General features: G+C 40.6%; 1 protein-coding gene across 1 annotated transcript; it reads right to left on the minus strand.

Annotated features, from left to right (window-relative positions):
- Positions 1 to 415: 415 nt before the first annotated feature.
- polg2 (polymerase (DNA directed), gamma 2, accessory subunit) lies at positions 416 to 20,291 on the minus strand. The gene is made up of 9 exons (XM_078401905.1): positions 20,185 to 20,291; positions 13,126 to 13,772; positions 8,366 to 8,495; positions 7,525 to 7,630; positions 5,141 to 5,314; positions 3,797 to 3,937; positions 2,203 to 2,283; positions 1,864 to 1,964; positions 416 to 1,114 (listed from the first exon to the last, which is right to left on the minus strand). The coding sequence occupies exons 2-9, from the start codon at positions 13,610 to 13,612 to the stop codon at positions 958 to 960; spliced, it is 1,377 nt and encodes a 458-aa protein (XP_078258031.1). The 5' UTR covers positions 13,613 to 13,772; positions 20,185 to 20,291; the 3' UTR covers positions 416 to 957.
- Between the last annotated feature and the right edge of the window lie 3,138 nt (positions 20,292 to 23,429).

The following is a 23,429-nucleotide window of genomic DNA, read 5'->3' on the forward strand; positions in this document are numbered from 1 at the left end:
GAAACATGCATCAGAGCACAATCACTATACTTGAATCACCAGCACAAACACATGTCTAAATTAAATCTCATTGTTGCTAACTGCATTATATAAATAGAACAAGTTTATAATGTCTATATTTATAAAAACTATTTTAAAATATTAGTTACTTCCTGGGAGGTGTACAGCTATGTCACAATAAAGGTTTGCTACACACAAATAGCACTGCTCATTTGAATTGTTGACAGGGTAACACATGCCCAAATGTTTTCAACCTAAGCAAACCCAACCTAATACAAGGCAAACGATACGAATTATCTGGGGCATTGAATCCTAGAGGATATTTAATTTAAAAAATCATACAAAAAACATGATAATGACAAACATACAACTGAAATTCTATGAATTTTAACAAATATTGTTGATATTGCTGCCCAATCCAATGTTTCTTCACATGAAATGGATAACTTCTCTACAAAGCTACATACAGATCGCCCCCAGAATATAGTAGCCTTCCGTTACTGAGAACTGTTCATAACCCCACCAGTTCGCAAGTTGGAAATGCGACCGTGAACCAACTTCACACATGTCAAAAGATGACTGCCGCTCTGCAGCAGCCCGCAAATCCATATTGCTGGTCTCCCAAATACGGAATCTTGTGATCTCAAGTAAAGTACATCATCTTCTATCAATCTCGTCAGTTTTGTTGTGTGCTTTTTGTAGTTGGAGCCAGTTCCCCCTCCTGACTGGTAGTCTTTTTAAAATGCAGGAAATCGTTTACATCATATCCGTTAGCAGCTAACCCAGGTTGGTAAACAACTCAGTTTTTGTTTATTTGTCAATTTATAAATCATATACTTGAATGTATAAGTGCATATCAGAATGTGGTTAATAACCTAAAAGATCACCAATAGTTTCATCACTGAAAGGCTTGATGGTTTTATTTTAAACAATCAATACTATAAAGACATCATTTTCTCAAGATTCTCGAATGTACTTGGTGAGAAAGTCCCTCACATCTGAGATGTGAACCATCTCTTTCATAGTCGTATCTCGGTTCCGGAGATGTATTAAACCATTCTCTAGCGTAGTCTCACTGACGACAATTGTAAAAATCACTCCCATCTCATCATACCTGCCAGGAGAGAAAATCAAGTGAATTTGGTGGCGTGTATGAACATTTTCTAAAGATATTGAATTTTTCTTTACATCCACAAAAGCAAAAAAAATAAGCGTTAGTGCCAGGAAACAAAGTGGCTGCTACACAGTTGGAATTTCCCTTTGAGTTCTATTTTTAAACTTTCATTCTGAGCCAGTTAAATGACATTTTGATTGAATACAAATTAAACATTATTCTTCCTGAAAGGTGCAGTATCATTTTTCAGCTACAAAAATAATCCTTCCAACCCTTGATGTTGTGAATATGCAAAAGGCCATTATATAAAATCCATCAAAATACAAACTAATGCTGGAAATGCTCAGCACGTTTGGCAACATCTTTGGAGAGATGTTTCACTTTGATGATCATGCATTGGGTTGGAGAATATTCTGTTGAAAGGTCATCAATCTAAAATGTTGACTGCTTGTATTTCCATAGATACTGCTTCACCTGCCCAGCATCCCCAATTTCTGTTTTCTGTTTAGAGTGAATAGGAAATTCAAGGGAATTAGAACACATCCCTTATTATACTGAGGAAGTATAAATATGGATATTATTTGTAAAAATTCAACTCAATATCAAAAAAAATGTAATATGGCCATTGATCTAATTTTTTGTAAAACTACATACAATTTAAACACTTTAAACATAAAAAAAGTGTTCACCATTTAACTTGAACCTTATCAAGATTATTCACTCAATAGCAATGACAAAGTACTTCTTACTTTATAGCTAGCTGCTCCATTGACAAGTGCATAGTTTCGAGGTAACCAGGCCAGACTGTAATTCTTTTCTCCAATAATTCTTGTAATAATCCCTCACATACCTGAAAAAAGTAACTGCTAGAATGTCAAAGGAAACTAGAAAAATTGAACAATTTTATAAATAAATTTGAAGAGACCAAATAGAAGACACAGAAATATTCAAAATAAATTTAAAAAGTGATAAATGAAAATGTTAATAATAAAAACACTTGAAACATTTAAACAGAATAGAACGACGAATTAAGAATGTCAAGATCCATGACTTGATTAGTGGCATAACTTCAGAAAAATATAGCATACCTGACGCAACTCAACTGTAGGTCCTTTCCCAGTCTCCAAAGCTACTTTGTATGGAGCTAGAAATGGATGAAGCTTTAGCACCTAAAAGTTCACATGTTAATTTTAACTATTTTCAAAGCAAACACTGGGTATATGAGAAAAATGGCAAATAACATCCTTAAATAAGTGTACTAAATTACACTAATGTAATTATGGAACCTAACCTTAGACTAATGCAGCAAGACAAGACCGATGGGGCCCAACCCAAAATGTCACCTATCCTTGTTGTCCTGAGATGCTGCCTGACCCGTTGAGCTACTCTTGCACTCTGTCTCTTCAAGAGAAGACAGTCCATCCTCCCTGCACCAGTTATTTGCAAAAAAAAGGCAGAATCTGGATATCTAAAGTAAAAGCAGAAACCGTTGGAAATATTTGGTAGATCAGGACACATCAACGGGAAGAAAACAGAGTTAATATTCAGGTCGAAGTCCCTCTGTCAGATTGGGGCCAAAAGAAGCTTTAAAACTGCGGGAAGGGAATATCTCAGATTAAGTGAAACCAAGGTGATCTCTCTCCTACACATGAGCTATTGGTCCTTATCCCACTGATCTTTCTTTCATCATGGCTTTGCAAATTTTCCTTTTTCCAAGTATAGAGATGTAATTTTCTCTTTTTCGTTACTATAGTATCTGCTCTTAGATCATAACATTTCAATGCAAAAAAGCATTTCTCCTAAACTCGCGACTCTGATTTTTTAAAGAATTGCCTCAATTGAGTTGGTCACTATCTCTTGCCCTCTCCAGTGTCTCTACCCAATTGCTGATTGTCCTTCCAGTCCCAGAATATTTACTGCCCAAAGTCTATAGCCTACCCAAGAATGCCTTGAGAGTATTGAGCTGCGTGACTAATACTGTTCATTAACAACCGTTTGTCGTTTGTTTCTTCCTACTCAAGCATCAATTTTTAACATTGCCAAATCTCTCCTTAAAAGTGGACAAAACAAAAATGTAAATGGAGTGTCAATAAAAATTTAAATGGCGTGTTATGGAGCAACTGCTCATTTTATGGTAGATCTTATCAACCGCAAGATCAAAAGTCTTCTGTTTACATAATAAACCTGCGTGTGTAAGAACCTTTACAAACAAAGTAAAACCAGTAACAAATGTAAAACCAATGCACCCAAAAAGTACTTGCCAAGACAAATTGTAAAATTAAAACTCAGGAAATAATTCTCATAGATTTAAAGTTCCTTTGCGGTCAACCCGAATAAGAAGTTTACTGGTCGCAATGAGAATGCATTTATCAGAATGGGGCACTTTCCGAAAAAAGTGTATATAGAAAAAAAATATTGAGATTGCAATTTGAAAAATATTGATTGAAAACGGCATGACAAAAATAAATGCCCATCATTGAGATAAGTACACATCGATGTTATTATTTCAATAAAGCTACAAAGCAAAACCTTCTCATACATTGTCTTGATTTCCCACATCCAAGCATTTGTCTGAAGAACAGTCTCGACCCGAAACGTCACCCATTCCTTCTCTCCAGAGATGCTGCTTGTTCTGCTGAGTTATTCCAGCTTTTTGTGTCTATCTTCAACCATTTGGCTTACCTTTTTTTGATTTTTTCTTAATTTAGAATCAACTTTCTCAGTTAACTGCAGTGAATCAAACAGAAATGCGATCACTCCTCGATCTAGATTCCCACTCATCGATAGCACATATGGAATAACAGTCTTCCTCCCATCTCGACCCTTTTGGGATCAATAAACATGTTCTATAAGCACTGATTCTCCCTTCTTCTGAAATCCCTCATGATATACTTCCATTCATCTAAAGCATTTTTGTGCAATTCAGAAATATAAAAAATTACATGTTATGCATTTAAAGGCCCCATTAATAGCAATGAGATAAATAAAGTGTTAATGTTCTAATGGTGTCACTTGTTTCCATAGTTTAGTTGGCAGGCTGTTGGTTGAACACCTGAAGAAAATCAATGCTTTTTGAACTGTGCCACAAGAATTCTTTAAATTTCATCTACATCATTGGCACAAACAATGATTAATTATGAGAAAAAGCTGGATGAAATCAAAAGTAGGCAAGTTACCGGGATCACATGGATGCATCCAATGCCTTTGAGGGAAGTACAGGGAAGAAATCTTGAGGGGGCTGACCGTGATCTTACAATGCTCTTTGGATGCAGGATAGTGTTAGAGAACTGAAAAGTAGCAACTATAGACCTATGAGTTTAACCTTGGTACCAAGAAAGCTTTAGAGCCATTAATACAGAATGTGAATAAAAGTTATATTTAATCCAAGAGAAAAGGTGATTTTTTTTTAAAGAAGTTTGGTTCGAATATGGAATACATCATCAGATGTGTTGAGGTAGGCTCCATGGTGGCCTTGGAGGGAATTGGATAAGAAAATGGTGGGAAAAAAACTACAGGAGAAAGAACCAGTAAGAGGAACTAAAGAGACACACTATAGAAAGAAAGCACTGACATGAACGATTAAATGGCCTCCTTCTGTGCCGCAACTATTTTATGATTCTCCAAGTGTCATTCAAAGGATGATACGTCTGACAATACATTTGCTTTATATTACACTGAATGTTTGTCAGAGATGAACTTGAACTTTGATTCAATTTAGCATGGTAACTGCTATTAAGGGATATGGTCTTATAATGTTATTAAGGAATATGGTCATGGTCACTGCCATTAAGGGAGCATTCATTATTATCAGCCCTACGATTTGGCTCTTTTTTTCTGATGCAGCTAAAGTAATTTGAGAGGCCAAAAATGCAACCGTTGTTCTTCAGCCCATATTTATTATTCTTAGAAGAATCATTTAATACAGCAACTAATTGCAACCATTTTAAACAATACCTCAGTCCCATCTATAGTTTACCAATGTTTTTTAATAGAATCTCTGCAAATAATCAATGATCGCACACATACTTGCAAGCTTGATTTATTTCCATGGTGCTCACGCACAAGATCTTTGTCTCCCAGATTTACCAATGTCTCAATTGGTTCCTTCCCCCAAGGAAAACTGAAGTATAGTGTAGTTCCTTTAATTCCATAATTATTGTGGGAGTCACCAGCTGTAAAACTAGATGGACTTTTGGCAAACTATAAAACAACAATGATAGAATAAAAAACAAATCATTAATAAAATAGCTCATTCCTTTCCCAATCCTTTACACTATCTAAAACAATTAACAAAGAGAAAATGTTTATCATCAGCTGCCAGGAACAATCTAAAACTAAGGAATCAGCTATTCATGACTGAGATGAAAAGCAACTTCTTTACTCAGAGTAGTAAATTTTTGAAAAATCTCTACCCCGAGAGATATTAAGGCTCAGTTGGCGAATATATTTAAGAAATGTGTCAGTAGATTTTTGGAAATATGGAAATCAAGGGATTATGGGGTTCAAGCAGGAAAGTGATGCAGAGTTAAAATTTTAGCCACGATTGTAAAATGAGGGCCAAATGGCCCATGTCCTGTTCTATTTCTTACGTTCTTTTCACAAAGTTTGTACCCCAGAAAACAAAATTTAGCGCATCCCTTTTGGACAACGTTAGGAGATTTTACTTCCACATCAGGCCCATTATTCCTGTAGGTCATAAGTGATAGGAGTAGAATTAGGCCATTCGGCCCATCAAGACCACTGCCATTCAATTATGCTGATCTATCTCTCCTTACTAACCCCATTCTCCTGCCTTCTCCCCATGACCTCCGAGGCATGTACTAATCAAAAATCCATTTATCTCTGCCGTAAAAATATCCACAGACTTGGCCTCTCCAGTCTTCTGTGGCAAAGAAGTCCACATATTCACCACCCGCTGAATAAAGAAATTTCTCCACATCTCCTTCCTAAAAGAAGGTCCTTTAATTCTGAGGCTATGGCCTCTAGTCCTAGACTCTCCCTCTAGTGGAAACATCCTCTCCATATCCACTCCATCCAAGCCTTTCACTATTCTGTATGTTTCAATGAGGTCAATAGACAATAGGTGCAGGAGTAGGCCATTTAGCCCTTCGAGCCAGCACCGCCATTCAATGCGATCATGGCTGATCACTCTCAATCAGTACCCCGTTCCTGCCTTCTCCCCATACCCCCTCACTCCGCTATCCTTAAGAGCTCTATCCAGCTCTCTTTTGAAAGCATCCAACGAACTGGCCTCCACTGCCTTCTGAGGCAGAGAATTCCACACCTTCACCACTCTCTGACTGAAAAAGTTCTTCCTCATCTCCGTTCTAAATGGCCTACCCCTTATTCTTAAACTGTGGCCCCTTGTTCTGGACTCCCCCAACATTGGGAACATGTTTCCTGCCTCTAATGTGTCCAATCCCCTAATTATCTTATATGTTTCAATAAGATCCCCCTTCATCCTTCTAAATTCCAGTGTATACAAGCCTAATTGCTCCAGCCTTTCAACATACGACAGTCCCGCCATTCCGGGAATTAACGTAGTGAACCTACGCTGCACGCCCTCAATAGCAAGAGGGGTCCCCCCTCATTATTCTAAATTCCAGCCAGTACAAGCCCAGTGCCGACAAACGCTTATCATAGGTTAACCTACTCATTCCTGGGATCATTTTTGTAAACCTCCTCTGGACCCTCTCCAGAGCCAGCACATCCTTCCTCAGATACAATGCCCAAAATTGCTCACAATATTCTTGGCCTAATAGAGCCTCAGCATTACATCCCTGTTTTTATAGACAAGCCCTCTTGAAATAAATGCTAGCATTTGGTTTGCTTTCTTTACTACCGATTCGACTTGCAGATTAACTTTTTGGGAATTCAGCACCAGCACTCCCAAGTCCCTTTGATTTCCGGATTGTCTGCCCATTTAGAAATAGTCTACGCCTTTATTCCTACTACCAAACTGCATGACTCCACACTTTGCTACACTTTATTCCATCTGCCACTTCTCTGCCCACTCTCCCAACCTGTCCAAGTCCTCTCCAGAGTCCCTGCTTTCTCTACACTACCTGCCCTTCCAGCTATTTCGTATCATCCGCAAACTTGGGCACAAGGCCTTCAATCCCCTTGTCCAAATCATTAATAAACAACAAAATAAGCAAATATCAAATAAAACCTGTCGCAAACTATTAAAATGGTGTAGATAGATACAAAATGCTGGAGTAACTAAGTGGGAGAGGCAGCATCTCTGTTTAGAAGGAATTCCTTCTGAGTTACTCCAGCATTTTGTGTCTATCTTCGGTGTAAACCAGCATTTGTAGTTCCTTCCTACACATTAAAATGGTGTAACTGAGTGAAAAGCGATCAGAGAAAAATATTCTAAAATAAATATTGCTTAAGTGGGAACTTCTTACTTTCCTCCACCACAGCAAACGCTGACGCACCCAGTAGTCCAACCAGCTTCCTGTAGTCCGAGGAGAACTGAACCATACCAATGATGCCAATTCCACTTCTGCAGTTCTTTAAAAATAATGTGAGATTAAAGTCACAAGAATTATTCAATTGTTAGAATATTACTCTTTTATTTAAGTGACATTTTATTCATGGCTTGTTCCATGAAGCTACATTTTTCTTTCAGAGCAGTGAATTGAAATGTCCAAACAATCAACTGAATAGAGTCAATTATTCCAAATCAATACAGAAATAAAGAAACCTGCAGGGGATCATAATTCGGTGACAGGCAACTTTCAAAATTAGTAACAAAACAGCTATGAAAGAGTGATACATTAAATGCAGCATTGAGCGGAGTAGGTTACAAACACATCAACAGAACTGGGCATTGCTTTGTTTGTAGATAAAAAGTGCCCCTGTGCATATAACAGTTAGAGTGACTCTAGTGGCTACTATGCAATAATTTACTTTCACGTTTTGAGGAGCCAGTATGACACACTGGTGCATTCTGTCACAAAATATAAAACACCACCACTGGGTACCTGGAAAGAGCAGAATATGCCACATATAAACAAATTCATATTTTACCTCCTAATTGGGAATTCACTATGCAAATTTGGGTTCCAAATTATCACAGGATTTTTGAAGGAGTAGTGAGGGTCAGCGTAGACTTAGTGAGATTTAAGGACCTTATTTCAAACTAAATAGATTTTGCTTTTTGTCTGTAAATGCCTGATGCCATTTTACTGTTGATAAGTTACTCATGAAGCAGGAAACTATTGTATGTATTTTTTAGTTTCTTACCTTACTGCATTGAACACAGTTGGATATTCAGATGCAGCAATGGGCTGATAACATACCCCAATCTCAGCCAAACCAAAAGGTAACTTCCTGTTGACAAGATTCAAAGATTTGGTATATTCATGAAATGCTCCTACAGTGGATTGAAAGAAACAAATGTGACCTTCTGACTTCAAAAAAAGTTACGTTAGTTATACGATAGGATTGACAAAAACTCAATCTTAACCACCTTTAACTCTGAAATTATGGGTGACAATCAATACAATCATAGAAAAATAGGTGCAGGAGGAGGCCATTCGGCCCTTTGAGACAAAACCACAATTAATTTTAAATGATGTGCAATTGGGTTATTTGGAAGTCCAGTTTTACTGCACACACTCATGCTTGTTCATTTCAAGTCAAGTCCATAGTTTAACCGATAATTGGATTGTCTTTAAAAAGGTCTGTCTCTTCCACGAAACCCAGCTAATCCAATATCGAAATCAAGACTCGGCCACAATTCCCATACTATTCATTCTTCAATCTCCTCCCTTCTACAAATTTCAGACTTTTAAAATCCCAATTATTTCTGTCACTATGTAATTTAGCTCATTTTTACTTTCTTTCTGCTCTTAAAAATTGAGTTCCCATCTTTAAACAGTTTCACTATTTATCCTTTTCTGTCCCACATGATTTGTATCTGCCAATCAACCCCTCCTTACTTGTATTCACCCACTGCTTGCCCATGCCTCCCCTCCACCTTTTTATAACATATAACATATAACAACTACAGCATGGAAACAGGCCTGTCCGGCCCTACCAGTCCACGCCGACCATTCTCCCTGACCTAGTCTCATCTACCTGCACTCAGACCATAACCCTCCAATCCCCTCCTATCCATATACCTATCCAATTTACTTTTAAATAATAAAATCGAGCCAGCCTCCACCACTTCCACCGGAAGCCCATTCCATACAGCCACAACCCTCTGAGTAAAGAAGTTCCCCCTCATGTTACCCCTAAACCTTTGTCCCTCAATTCTGAAGCTATGTCCCCTTGTTGGAATCTTCCCCACTCTCAAAGGGAAAAGCCTACCCACGTCAACTCTGTCCGTCCCTCTCAAAATTTTAAAAACCTCTATCAAGTCCCCCCTCAACCTTCTACGCTCCAAAGAATAAAGACCCAACCTGTTCAACCTCTCTCTGTAGCCTAAGTGCTGAAACCCAGGCAACATTCTAGTAAATCTCCTCTGTACCCTCTCCATTTTGTCGACATCCTTCCTATAATTTGGCGACCAGAACTGCACACCATACTCCAGATTCGGCCTCACCAATGCCCTGTACAATTTCAACATTACATCCCAACTTCTATACTCGATGCTCTGATTTATAAAGGCAAGCATACCAAACGCCTTCTTCACCACCCTATCCACATGAGATTCCACCTTCAGGGAACAATGCACAGTTATTCCCAGATCCCTCTGTTCCACTGCATTCCTCAATTCCCTACCATTTACCCTGTACGTCCTATTTTGATTTGTCCTACCAAAATGCAGCACCTCACACTTATCAGCATTAAATTCCATCTGCCATCTTTCAGCCCACCCTTCCAAAAGGCCCAAGTCTCTCTGTAGACTTTGAAAATCTACCTCACTATCAACTACTCCACCTATCTTAGTATCATCTGCATATTTACTAATCCAATTTGCCACACCATCATCCAGATCATTAATGTAAATGACAAACAACAGTGGACCCAACACAGATCCTTGGGGCACTCCACTAGACACTGGCCTCCAACCTGACATACAATTGTCAACCGTTACCCTCTGGTATCTCCCATTCAGCCATTGTTGAATCCATCTTGCAACCTCACTATTAATACCCAACGATTTAACCTTCTTAATCAACCTTCCATGTGGAACCTTGTCAAATGCCTTACTGAAGTCCATATAGACAACATCCACAGCCTTGCCCTTATCAATTTCCCTGGTAACCTCTTCAAAAAATTCAAGAAGATTAGTCAAACATGACCTTCCAGGCACAAATCCATGTTGACTGTTTCTAATCAGGCCTTGATTATCCAAATAATTATATATATTGTCCCTAAGTATCTTTTCCATTAATTTTCCCACCACAGACGTCAAACTAATAGGTCTATAATTGCTAGGTTTACTTTTAGAACCTTTTTTAAACAAAGGCACAACATGCGCAATGCGCCAATCTTCCGGCACCATCCCTGTTTCTAATGACGTTTGAAATATTTCCGTCATAGCCCCTGCTATTTCTGCACTAACTTCCCTCAATGTCCTAGGGAATATCCTATCAGGACCTGGAGACTTATCCACTTTTATATTCTTCAAAAGTGTCCGTACCTCCTCTTCTTTAATCCTCCTAATTTCCATCACTACTCTACTTGTTTCGCTTACCTCACATAATTCAATATCCTTCTCCTCGGTATATACCGAAGAAAAGAAATTGTTTAATATCTCCCCCATTTCTTCCGGCTCAGCACATAGCTGTCCACTCTGACTCTCTAATGGACCAATTTTATCCCTCACTATCCTTTTGCTATTGACATATCTGTAGAACCCCTTGGGGTTTACTTTTACATTACTTGCCAAAGCAGCCTCATATCTTTTATAGTGGCTACTTCCCCTCTACTCATTCAGTCCAGATGAAAAGTCTAAATCTGAAACATCGACAATTGATGCTACTTGACCCACTGACTGCTGCCAGATTTTTTTTCCCTTGGAGAACATCACATAGTCCAATTCTTACATATCTTCAAGAATTATTAACTGTCCAGCAAAAAGCTGCAGATGCTACAAAGTTATAATAAAAATAGTAAATCTTGTAAATGATTAAATTAGTAGGTCAAGCCTACTGTGGAGAACCATTTCAGGATTATTATTATCTCGTGTCATCACACAACTGTTTGCCAATAGCGAGCAAAATTTAGTGCCACGTCGTTGGCCTCTGCAAGATCCTTTACAGTGCATGTGTCAAGCAGCATGTCACAGCTCAGGAGATGTTCCATAGTCTGGAGGCCCCGTCCGCACTCGCAGTCTGCCGCATCTTCAGTATATCCCCACTTCAGCATGTTCGATTTGCTCCTCCCCATGCCTGTTCGCAGTCTGTTGAAACTGCGCCAGGTTATCCACGGTTGATCGGAACCTGGTGGGAGTTTCTCAGAGCGATCGATTGCCATGTGAATGTCAATCAGGAGGATGCACTTTCATTGATTGGAAACATTACCTGATTTCTCTCTCTGCAGACACTGCTGAGCATTTTATTGTTTTGTTCAGAAACGATTAATTCTCTACAAAACTCACCGTCAGGCCTAACAGATATCCACAATTTAGGAGACAACAAAGGCAAGGGAATGAGGAAAAGAGATAAGGGAGTGGTGGAGATACCAGTTGATTGTCACGTGTACAGAGGTACAGTGAAAAGCTTTTGTTGCGTGCTAACCAGTCAGCAGAAAGATAATACATGATTACAATTGATCCATTTACCAGGTACCAGGAATCGATCCGATATTAGGCACTTTAAAATCAAGTACCGCACCTGGAGTATTGTGTGCAGTTTTGGTCTCCTAACCTGAGGAAAGACGTTCTTGTCTTAGAGGGAGTACAGAGAAGGTTCACCAGATTGATCCCTGGGATGGCGGGACTTACATATGAGGAAAGACTAGATAGACTGGGCTTGTACTCGCTGGAATTTAGAAGACTGAGGGGGGATCTTATAGAAACATATAAAATTCTTAAGGGGTTGGAGAGGCTAGATGCGGGAAGATTGTTCCCGATGTTGGGGGAGTCCAGAACTAGGGGTCACAGCTTAAGGATAAGGGGGAAGTCTTTTAGGACGGAGATGAGAAAACATTTCTTCACACAGAGAGTGGTGAGTCTGTGGAATTCTCTGCCACAGAAGGTAGTTGAGGCCAGTTCATTGGCTATATTTAAGAGGGAGTTAGATGTGGCCCTTTTTGCTAGAGGGATCAGGGGGTATGGAGAGAAGGCAGGTACAGGCTACTGAGCTGAATGATCATCCATGATCATATTGAATGGCGGTGCAGGCTCGAAGGGCCGAATGGCCTACTCCTGCACCTATTTTCTATGTTTCTATGTTTCTATGTAAGTACTGTGTTAACTGATATAAATAAAAAAAAATTAAATTCTGAACTCGGTTCTTAAACATTACACAACACTAACATCAACTATGAACAATGGAACAATTCTTTAGTCAGAAGGTGGTGAATCTGGAATTCTTTGTCACAGAAGGCCGCGGAGGCCAAGTCAATGGATATTTTGAAAGCAGAGAGAGATAGATTCTTGATTAGTTCGGGTGTCAATGATTATGGCGAGAAGGCAGGAGAATGGGATTAGGAGGGAGAGATAGATCTGCCATGATTGAATGGTGGAATAGACTTGATGGGCTGAATGACCTAATTCTGCCCCTATCACTTATGACCAAATGACTGTCTTTGGTTGCACTAAGGACGTTGGGGGTTTTGTTGCATGCGTTTTATGTGAGTAAGGTGAGCCTAAAATTGTCGTGCTATTGTGTACCGTTTTGGGTGTAGTTTAGGAACAAAGAAACAAACGAGAGTTTTAGTATATAGATTATCTATGTGTATTGTGTTCAATGGTCCATTATGTTGTTGCAAGTAAGAATTTCAATGTTCTGGTATGACAATTAAACACTGTTTTGGATCTCATTAAACATTCTGGAAGCAAAATAGAACGAATACAAGTTTAAAGAACTAAAATGATGCCATAATACCTTGCAGAAGATTAGGTCGTAAAACGATGTTTTCCTTCAATATGTCTTTTAGTGAGAATATTCCTTCTCCATTCGCATCTTGCTTATCTAATAATACTTGCAATGTTGCAACATCCACCAGTTTCATTGACCTGTTGTCAGAATTCTGATTCCCCTTCAACTGATGAGGACTCTGCACTCCAAACACCTGCTCCCTGGACAACACCATCGAGTCCCACCAGTTAGTAGCCAAATTCCTCTTGAGTTCCATTCCCAAATGTCCATAATTGAAATAACCGTTGACGAGCATGTCTTGTGTGATTTTATCTCCAGACAGCAATTGTCTGTTCTGACAAAGCTCGATCAATGTTTCAGTAAGTCCGGAAAGGTCATTAGTAGATTTACTACATTTTCTTAAACCCAGCCAAACACTAAGAATCTTCTGATCATTTTGGAACACCTTATTGGAGATCTTCCATTGCTTCTTAATCATGATGCCAAATTTCATTTATAAACGAACAGGCCAAGTGTCTTTCATCACTTCAGGATGTTCCAGAATTTAAAGTCCATAAAGTACATCTTGAAGATTTCATAAAGGCAGAAAATGCTGCAAAATGGTGCCGGTGATTTATCATATTGCCAAGAATAATCTTAATATAAAAAAACATCTGTGGATTAAAAAAATAATAATTGGTAACAAAATGTTTTATAACCTTCTGATTTCATGTAGTAGCATTTTAGATTAGTTTAGTAGCAACTGCAGATTCATCACTGTTGATTACAGAAATGTTTTGTCATCTCTAAACTAAACTAAACTTCTTCATTGAATTCAGAAAGGAGATTTAATATGCATGCAATATGTTACAAGAACATTATTTTGTAGTTTGCACTGCTAAGAAAGCGCCATCGAGGGCAGCCGATGGCTATAATTTGTTGTGGTGGAAAAAAAATAACCTCACATTCTCTAATCTCTATACCTTTGTTATCGCTTGATTCAGGTGTTTCTTGCCAACATTTTTCCACACTAAATAACTGGAAATGTGCTGGCTTTAGTCTAACAGTGATATGGTGTTTTAAGGAGTGCATTAGGAGTGAGAGGAGTTTTAGGAAATGAATTCTATAGCTCAGAACGGAAGAACATAAAATGCACAAGAGGCCAGAAAGGAAGGAGTGAAAACCATCTTTACATTGGCTTGGTTTGGAGGTAATATCAAAGTGTGGATAACTCAGGTTTTAAAATCAAGTCAAGTCAAATTTATTTGTCACATACACATACACGATGTGCAGTGAAATGAAAGTGGCAATGCCTGCGGGTTGTGCACAAAAAGAATTACAGTTACAGCATATAAATAAAGTTAATAAGTTACTATTAGTGTCGACAAAAATGTAGTCTCTGGGGTTATAAAAGTTGACAGTCCTGATGGCCTGTGGGAAGAAGCTCCGTCTCATCCTCTCCGTTTTCACAGCGTGACAGCGGAGGCGTTTGCCTGATCGTAGCATCTGGAACAGTCCGTTACTGGGGTGGCAGGGGTCCCTCATGATCTTGCTTGCTCTGGATCTGCACCCCCTGATGTATAGGTCCTGCAGGGGGACGAGTGTAGTTCCCATGGTGCGTTCTGCCGAACGCACTACTCTCTGCAGGGCCATCCTGTCCTGGGCAGAGCTGTTCCCAAACCAGACTGTAATGTTGCTGGACAGGATGCTCTCTACAGCCCCAGAGTAGAAGCAATGAAGGATCCTCAGAGACACTCTGAATTTCCTCAGTTGTCTAAGGTGGTAAAGGCGCTGCTTAGCCTTACCCACCAGTGCGGCAATGTGCGTTGCCCATGTCAGATCCTCTGCGATGCGGACTCCCAAGTATTTAAAACTGCTCACCCTATCCACAATAGACCCATTTATCTCCAGTGGCGTGTACGTCCCTGGATGTTTAGCCCTTCTGAAGTCCACAATCAGCTCCTTTGTTTTAGTGACATTCAAGAGGAGGCTATTGTCCTGACACCAGAGTGCCAGATCAGCCACCTCCTCCCGGTAGGCCTTCTCATCGTTGTTGGAGATCCGGCCCACCACCAGTGTCATCAGCAAACTTGATGATGGAGTTTGAGCTGAACCTGGCCCCACAGTCATGTGTGTACAGGGAGTACAGTAGGGGGCTAAGGACGCAGCCCTGGGGGGGTCCTATGTTTAGGGTGAGGGAGCTAGATGTGTGTTCCCCCATCCTGACCACTTGGGGCCTGGCAGTGAGAAAATAATTTAAAGGCAAGGATGAGACTTTAAAATTGATGTTCTGTTCCACTGGAAGTGACAGCGTAATGTGTGCACCACATTGTGCCACAAGAAGGCAAGTTCATGAAGTGATTTGAAATTAAGGCTGAGAATTTTAAAGCCAAGGCATTTGCTGAATCTATGTAGGTCATTGAGCATAGAGATGTGCAAATGGGAAACTGAACAAGCATAGTTGCTGATGCAAGTCTAAAAGCAGTAAAATATAGGGATTCACTCTCCCAACTTTTTCTCCTATTCTTCCTTGTGAAAATGGAATTTAATCTCAGCAGAATCAGAAAGATGTAAAACCGATCAGGCTCAATCGTGTCATGGCAATTACCCCGTGGCCTTTGATGTGAAGGATCTCGATCAGAAATGCCACCTACCCATTCCCTCCACAGATGCTGCCTCCAGTATTCTGTGTATTGTTCAAGATTCCAGCATTTGCGGTTCCTTGTATCTCAATACCCTCTAAGGAGTCCAGAATTCTAAGATAATGGAGGGCATTACCTCTCAGCTAATCACTCTCTCAAACCTGTGGCTTTAAACTAAGTAGTGGGGGGGAGGGGTTAACAAATTGGGAATATGAAGATGAGGTTAAAGGGAATACAGGAGATATTGCAGAAGACTCTCGGAAGAATGGGAACAGAAGTTCTAGAGGGGAAAAGAGATTAAGGGCAGGGCAATTTGTGACCGATGTGAGAGGGGAGGTAAATACAGAAGTTAGTGTTGTACTTAAATGCGCGTAGTATAAAAAATAAAGTGGATGAGCTTGAGGCTCAGTTAGTCATGGGCAAGTATGATGTTGTAGGGATCATTGAGACATGGCTACAAGAGGACCAGGGCTGGGAACTGAATATTCAGGGGTACACAACGTATAGAAAAGACAGACAGGTGGGCAGAGGGGGTGGGGTTGCTCTGCTGGTAAGGAATGATATTCATTCCTTTGCAAGGGGTGACATAGAATCAGGAGATGTTGAATCAGTATGGATAGAAATGAGGAATTGTAAGGGTAAAAAGACCCTAATGGGAGTTATCTATAGGCCCCCAAACAGTAGCCTCGACATAGGGTGCAAGTTGAATCAGGAGATAAAATTGGCGTGTCACAAATGTAATGCTACGGTGGTTATGGGAGATTTCAACATGCAGGTAGATTGGGAAAATCAGGTTGGAAATGGACCCCAGGAAAGAGAGTTTGTAGAGTGCCTTCGAGATGGATTCTTAGAACAGCTTGTACTTGAGCCTACCAGGGAGAAGGCAATTCTGGATTTAGTGTTGTGTAATGATCCTGATCTGATAAGGGGACTAGAGGTAAAAGAGCCATTAGGAGGCAGTGATCACAACATGATAAGTTTTACTCTGCAAATGGAAAGGCAGAAGGGAAAATCGGAAGTGTCGGTATTGCAGTATAGCAAAGGAGATTACAGAGGCATGAGGCAGGAGCTGGCCAAAATTGACTGGAAGGAGGCCCTAGCAGGGAAGACGGTAGAACAGCAATGGCAGGTATTCCTGGGAATAATGCAGAGGTTGCAGGATCAATTTATCCCAAAGAGGCGGAAAGACTCTAAGGGGAGTAAGAGACACCTGTGGCTGACGAGGGAAGTCAAGGACAGCATAAAAATTAAGGAGAGGAAGTATAACATAGCAAAGAAGAGTGGGAAGACAGAGGATTGGGACTCTTTTAAAGAGCAACAAAAGTTAACTAAAAAGGCAATACGGGGAGAAAAGATGAGGTACGAGGGTAAACTAGCCAATAATATAAAGGAGGATAGCAAAAGTTTTTTTAGGTACGTGAAGAGGAAAAAAATAGTCAAGGCAAATGTGGGTCCCTTGAAGACAGAAGCAGGGGAATTTATTATGGGGAACAAAGAAATGGCAGACGAGTTAAACCGTTACTTTGGATCTGTGTTTACTGAGGAGGATACACACAATCTCCCAAATGTTCTAGGGGCCGGAGAACCTAGGGTAATGGAGGAACTGAAGGAAATCCACATTAGGCAGGAAATGGTTTTGGGTAGACTGATGGGACTGAAGGCTGATGGTCTGCATCCCAGGGTACTTAAGGAGGTGGCTCTAGAAATAGTGGAAGCATTGGAGATCATTTTTCAATGTTCTATAGATTCAGGATCAGTTCCTGTGGATTGGAGGATAGCAAATGTTATCCCACTTTTTAAGAAAGGAGGGAGAGAGAAAACGGGTAATTATAGACCAGTTAGTCTGACATCAGTGGTGGGGAAGATGCTGGAGTCAATTATAAAAGACGAAATTGCTGAGCATTTGGATAGCAGTAACCGGATCATTCCGAGTCAGCATGGATTTACGAAGGGGAAATCATGCTTGACAAATCTACTGGAATTTTTTGAGGATGTAACTAGGAAAATTGACAGGGGAGAGTCAGTGGATGTGGTGTACCTCGACTTTCAGAAAGCCTTCGACAAGGTCCCACATAGGAGATTAGTGGGCAAAATTAGAGCACATGGTATTGGGGGTAGGGTACTGACATGGATAGAAAATTGGTTGACAGACAGAAAGCAAAGAGTGGGGATAAATGGGTCCCTTTCGGAATGGCAGGCAGTGACCAGTGGGGTACCGCAAGGTTCGGTGCTGGGACCCCAGCTATTTACGATATACATTAATGACTTAGATGAAGGGATTAAAAGTACCATTAGCAAATTTGCAGATGATACTAAGCTGGGGGGTAGTGTGAATTGTGAGGAAGATGCAATAAGGCTGCAGGGTGACTTGGACAGGTTGTGTGAGTGGGCGGATACATGGCAGATGCAGTTTAATGTAGATAAGTGTGAGGTTATTCACTTTGGAAGTAAGAATAGAAAGGCAGATTATTATCTGAATGGTGTCAAGTTAGGAAGAGGGGATGTTCAACGAGATCTGGATGTCCTAGTGCATCAGTCACTGAAAGGAAGCATGCAGGTACAGCAGGCAGTGAAGAAAGCCAATGGAATGTTGGCCTTCGTAACAAGAGGAGTTGAGTATAGGAGCAAAGAGGTCCTTCTACAGTTGTACCGGGCCCTGGTGAGACCGCACCTGGAGTACTGTGTGCAGTTTTGGTCTCCAAATTTGAGGAAGGATATTCTTGCTATTGAGGGCGTGCAGCGCAGGTTCACTAGGTTGATTCCCGGAATGGCGGGACTGTCGTATGTTGAAAGGCTGGAGCAATTAGGCTTGTATACACTGGAATTTAGAAGGATGAGGGGGATCTTATTGAAACATATCAGATAATTAGGGGATTGGACACATTAGAGGCAGGAAACATGTTCCCAATGTTGGGGGAGTCCAGAACAAGGGGCCACAGTTTAAGAATAAGGGGTAGGCCATTTAGAACGGAGATGAGGAAGAACTTTTTCAGTCAGAGAGTGGTGAAGGTGTGGAATTCTCTGCCTCAGAAGGCAGTGGAGGCCAGTTCGTTGGATGCTTTCAAGAGAGAGCTGGATAGAGCTCTTAAGGATAGTGGAGTGAGGGGGTATGGGGAGAAGGCAGGAACGGGGTACTGATTGAGAGTGATCAGCCATGATCGCATTGAATGGCGGTGCTGGCTCGAAGGGCTGAATGGCCTACTCCTGCACCTATTGTCTATTGTCAAGCACCCGTGGGTTGTACCACAGAATCCTGACAACCCTCTTCTACCCCCAAAATACACAAAAAGCTGGAGCAACTCAGCGGGACAAGCAGCATCTCTGGAGAGAAGAAATGGGTGACCTTTTGGTGATTGATTGGGTTACCCTCATACACAGTTTGACTGAAGTTCCTCGTGCAATGTGACTGAAATGAGTTATGGACAAAGTTAGAGGATGTATTCCCAGTCTGCCAATCTACCTCGTTGCGGCCTTTGTACTTTTTTCCTGCACTTTCTCTGTAACTGTAACATTATATTATATTTCTTTTCTTTTTTTGCACTGCCTGTTGTACTCATGTTCTTTGACTGAACCCTTCTGCCAGTGTGAATGAACCTTCGTGTACAATTTGACTGTACATGTGTTTTAATCTGGATAAGCACACAATGTTTTTTCCACTGTAAAGGGCTCAACATCCAAGGACGTACACGCCACTGGAAATAAATGGGTCTACTGTGGATAGGATGAACAGTTTTAAATACCTGGAAGTCCACATCAAAGAGGATCTGACATGGGCAACGCACATTGCCGCACTGGTGGGTAAGACAAAGCAACGCCTTTACCACATTGGACAGCTGAGGAAATTCAGAGTGTCTCTGAGGATCCTTCATTGCTTCTACTCTGGGGCTGTAGAGAGCATCCTGTCTGGCAACATTAGTCTGGTTTGGGAACAGCTCTGCCCAGGACAGGAAGGCCCTGCAGAGTAGTGCGTTGGGCAGAACACACCATGGGAACTACACTCGCCCCCCTGCAGGACCTATACATCAGGAGGTGTAGATCGAGAGCAAGCAAGATTATGAAGGACCCCTACCACCCCAGCAACGGACTGTTCCAGATACTACGGTCAGCCAAACGCCTCCGCTGTCACGCTGTGAAAACGGAGAGGATGAAACGGAGCTTTAACAGGCCATCAGGACTGTTAACTTTTATAACTCCAGGGACTAAATTTTGTCTTCTCTGTATTAACTTTAATTTATATGCTGTAACTGTAATTCTTTTTTTTTGCACAATCCGCAGGCATTGCCACTTTCATTTCACTGCACATCGTGTATGTGACAAATAAACCTGACTTGTACCTCACTGGATGGTTGCAATGATCAAATCTAAGTGTTAACAAAAAAGCATTCACACAATTTAAAGCAAGATCCCGGCGGTGCGACACAGCACAAACTCAGACAGCTCCTACCCGCCGACTGGTGGCAGCCGGACTCCGCGCTGGGCTGTTGGCGGTTGAACCGTCCGCCGCGCTCCAACTTCCCGCTCACCGGCGGCCTCGCCAGCTCACTGTCGTCACTTCCTGGAACAGCGGCCACCCTTCCCCCCCCCCCTCGTCTATATTGACGTATGCGCCCCCCTCGATGGCGCCATTGCTGTCAGTGGTCGTCTCATATCCGAGAAGGGTCGCACCATTCCAGTCACAAACAAAGCAAACCGCTTGTGTAAAAAAAAAAACCAATTCAGTTTGTATTGCGGCGGTTATTGTTCCTCACAGAGGGTAAGAGTAGATATTTATGAATTTATATATCCCGATTGTTGTCCTTTCATAAGACACACGAGCAGAATTGGGCCACTCGGCCTACAAGTCCGCCTGATATATTTTCCCCTCTGAACTGAAATTCTCCTGCATTCACCCGGTAACAGGTGACACGTTTACTAATCAAGAATCTTCACTTTAAAAATAGTAGACACAAAAAGCTGGAGTAACTCAGCGAGACAGGCAGCATCTCTGGAGAGAAGAAATGGGTGAAGATTCGGATAGAGACCCTTCTTCCACTTAAAAAATACCCAATGACCTGGCCTCCGCCATCTGCAGGAATGAATTCCAGATTCACCACCCTCAGGCGAACGAAACTCGTCTTCTCTCTATGTGCTAGTGCAGAGCCAATGTATCCTGCTGAACCATTTCTGGAAGTTAATATATTTATTCACAAAATGCTGGAGTAACTCGGCAGTGAAAGGTGATGCATTTGAGGTGATCTTTAAAATTAGTTGTAAGTAAAATGTCACCTTTACATCCTTTCCACCTTACCAATGAAGAGATGTAATGCTGAGGGTCGAAAAGGTGCTGGTCAGGCCGCATTTGGAGTACTGTGAGCAAATATGGGCCCCATATCTGAGGAAGGATTTGCTGGCTCTGGAGAGGGTCCAGAGGTGGTTTACAAGAATGAATCCAGGAATGGGTGGGTGGACATATGAACACTTGGCACCACTGTGCCTCTACTCGCTGGAGTTTAGAAGGTTGAAGCTCGCTGGAGTTTAGAAGGTTGAAGTGGGGGGACCTCCTTGAAATTTACAGAATAATGAAAGGCATAGTAGAGTGGATGTGGAAAGTATGTTTCCACTGGTGGGAGAGTCTTGGACCAGAGCCTCAGAATTAAAAGGCGCTTTCTTAGAAAGGAGATGAGGAGGAACTGAGGGTAGTTGATCTGTGAACTCATTACCACAGTGCAGGCCAAGTCTGAATATTTAGAGACAAATTCTTGATTACAACGGGTGTCAAGTGTTATGTAGAGAAGGAAAGAAATGGATTAGGAGGAAGAGATCAGCCATGATTGAATGGTGTAGACTCGATGGGCCAAATGGTCTAATTCTATCCTATAAATTGTGAAGACCAAAATCAGGCTGGGTGTAAAATGCATGGCCAATACAAACTAGCCCCTTCAACATTACAATAGAATTTTATTTACATCTCTGAATATTTTTAAATTCTGTCTTAACTTTTAACCTAACACCTAAACATTTCATCATTACGCAATGCTGCAGGTATTGAGCATACAACCTGGCAGCTGGAACTCCAACTATACCCAGGGAATTATAACACAATATTGTTCCAATAACAGGTGGCTTGTATTTCTACAATACAGAATACAGGAATGACAAATAAAGCTCTGTATTCCTGTATTCTGCATTGTAGAAATACAAGCCACCTGTTATTGGAACGTTTTTCTACGCAATTCTAAGAGATCACTGATGTAAAACAAGAATTTAATTTCTCTTCCTTGAGATTGCCCAACCTATTAAATACAGCATCAGCAGTTCTTCCCTACTCTATTGAATACAACCTGTTGTTTCTATTATAGCACAGCAACAACTCTATAACCAGTAAGCCAATTAAGAATCCCCAAGTTCTCTGGGTTCAACTATATATTTTTCATTATTCATAATATGGAAAGTGTGCTTTAAAAAAATAACTTGAGGTTAAGCTCCTGCCATAAACTGTCACAGCCTGTTTGTTGAAGGCTCTACCACACACGAGATCCATGACTATTGAAGTGCTTGACCTTTATTATCTGGTCAAGTTGGGATGATTTGTGGCTCCAGGGAATATGTAGGTCGAAGCACAACCCACACCGCCTGCTTGCTATCAAAGCAGGCAGGTACTTGAATCCTCAAAGGCATTGACTTCCTATTTTTTTTGTAAGTAAGCAGATGTTTTAATGCACACCTGTTGTGTCCTGTAGATGATAGAAAGGTTTGTTTTGAACGAGCCAAGAGAATTGCCACAAAAATCTTTCTCTGCATCTGAATTTAAATGCAGCAATATTAACAGTCTGGATGATCACTTTTGAAGGCAGCCATTTGCTGCTGCTGTAGAGTACAAATCTTGCTTGTCATTTGTGAACATGAAGTGTACATTTATAAAGTTAACTTTAAAATGAAAATTGTGTCTTAGATATAAAATATTGAGATCCAACTCAAAATCTGTCATATTATAGTATAATCAGATTTAGCTCCATGGACCCTTCTAAATCTAACATGTTACAATCTATATACATGATTAATCGTTTAGCAAAAGCTGTACATGATACCAGTTTGGATTGAAATTATGGCAGGTTTGTATCAAGGTCCTGGGATTAGACGAATTCCACTTGGTTCATGATGTTTCAATCTGTTCAAACTGAAGCTGCTCCCACAAAAGCCAAATAACCAATCATTAGACAAAATTATATTTGGACCATTGACTCTTTAATTTGAAGTCGCAATTACGATGTTAAGCCTGCTGCAGTTTAATTTCGTTTTGAATACTGGATCAATACTTCGAAATGTAGCATATCCAAGCTAACAATAAAAAGTCCTCTTGAAAGTTCTTATTAAATTCATGTCTACTTAGATGACTGTTGATTAACATAAGGCATAAAGTCTCAAGAGTATCAATTGTTTCTATTAAATGTGCATCCTCATAAAACCACATTATATGGAAAGCAATTCCATTTCAAATAAGTTTCTTCTGCATCTCCCATTATAATTAAGCATAATTAGTACTATGCTGAGTTTGCAATTCATTGAAATTAGTTTTTGGCTTCCTGATCCAAAAAAATAATAGCATGGGCAGGTTGAAGTTTCAGAATTATAAGTTTCTGAAATAGGGATTGAAAGATGTCCAAGATTAATGACTTTAAAAATGCACCTAAGATCTATTTAAAAAGTCCA

Source organism: Rhinoraja longicauda, chromosome 6 (assembly GCF_053455715.1).
Source record: "Rhinoraja longicauda isolate Sanriku21f chromosome 6, sRhiLon1.1, whole genome shotgun sequence".
NCBI classification, from domain to species: Eukaryota; Metazoa; Chordata; class Chondrichthyes; order Rajiformes; family Arhynchobatidae; genus Rhinoraja; species Rhinoraja longicauda.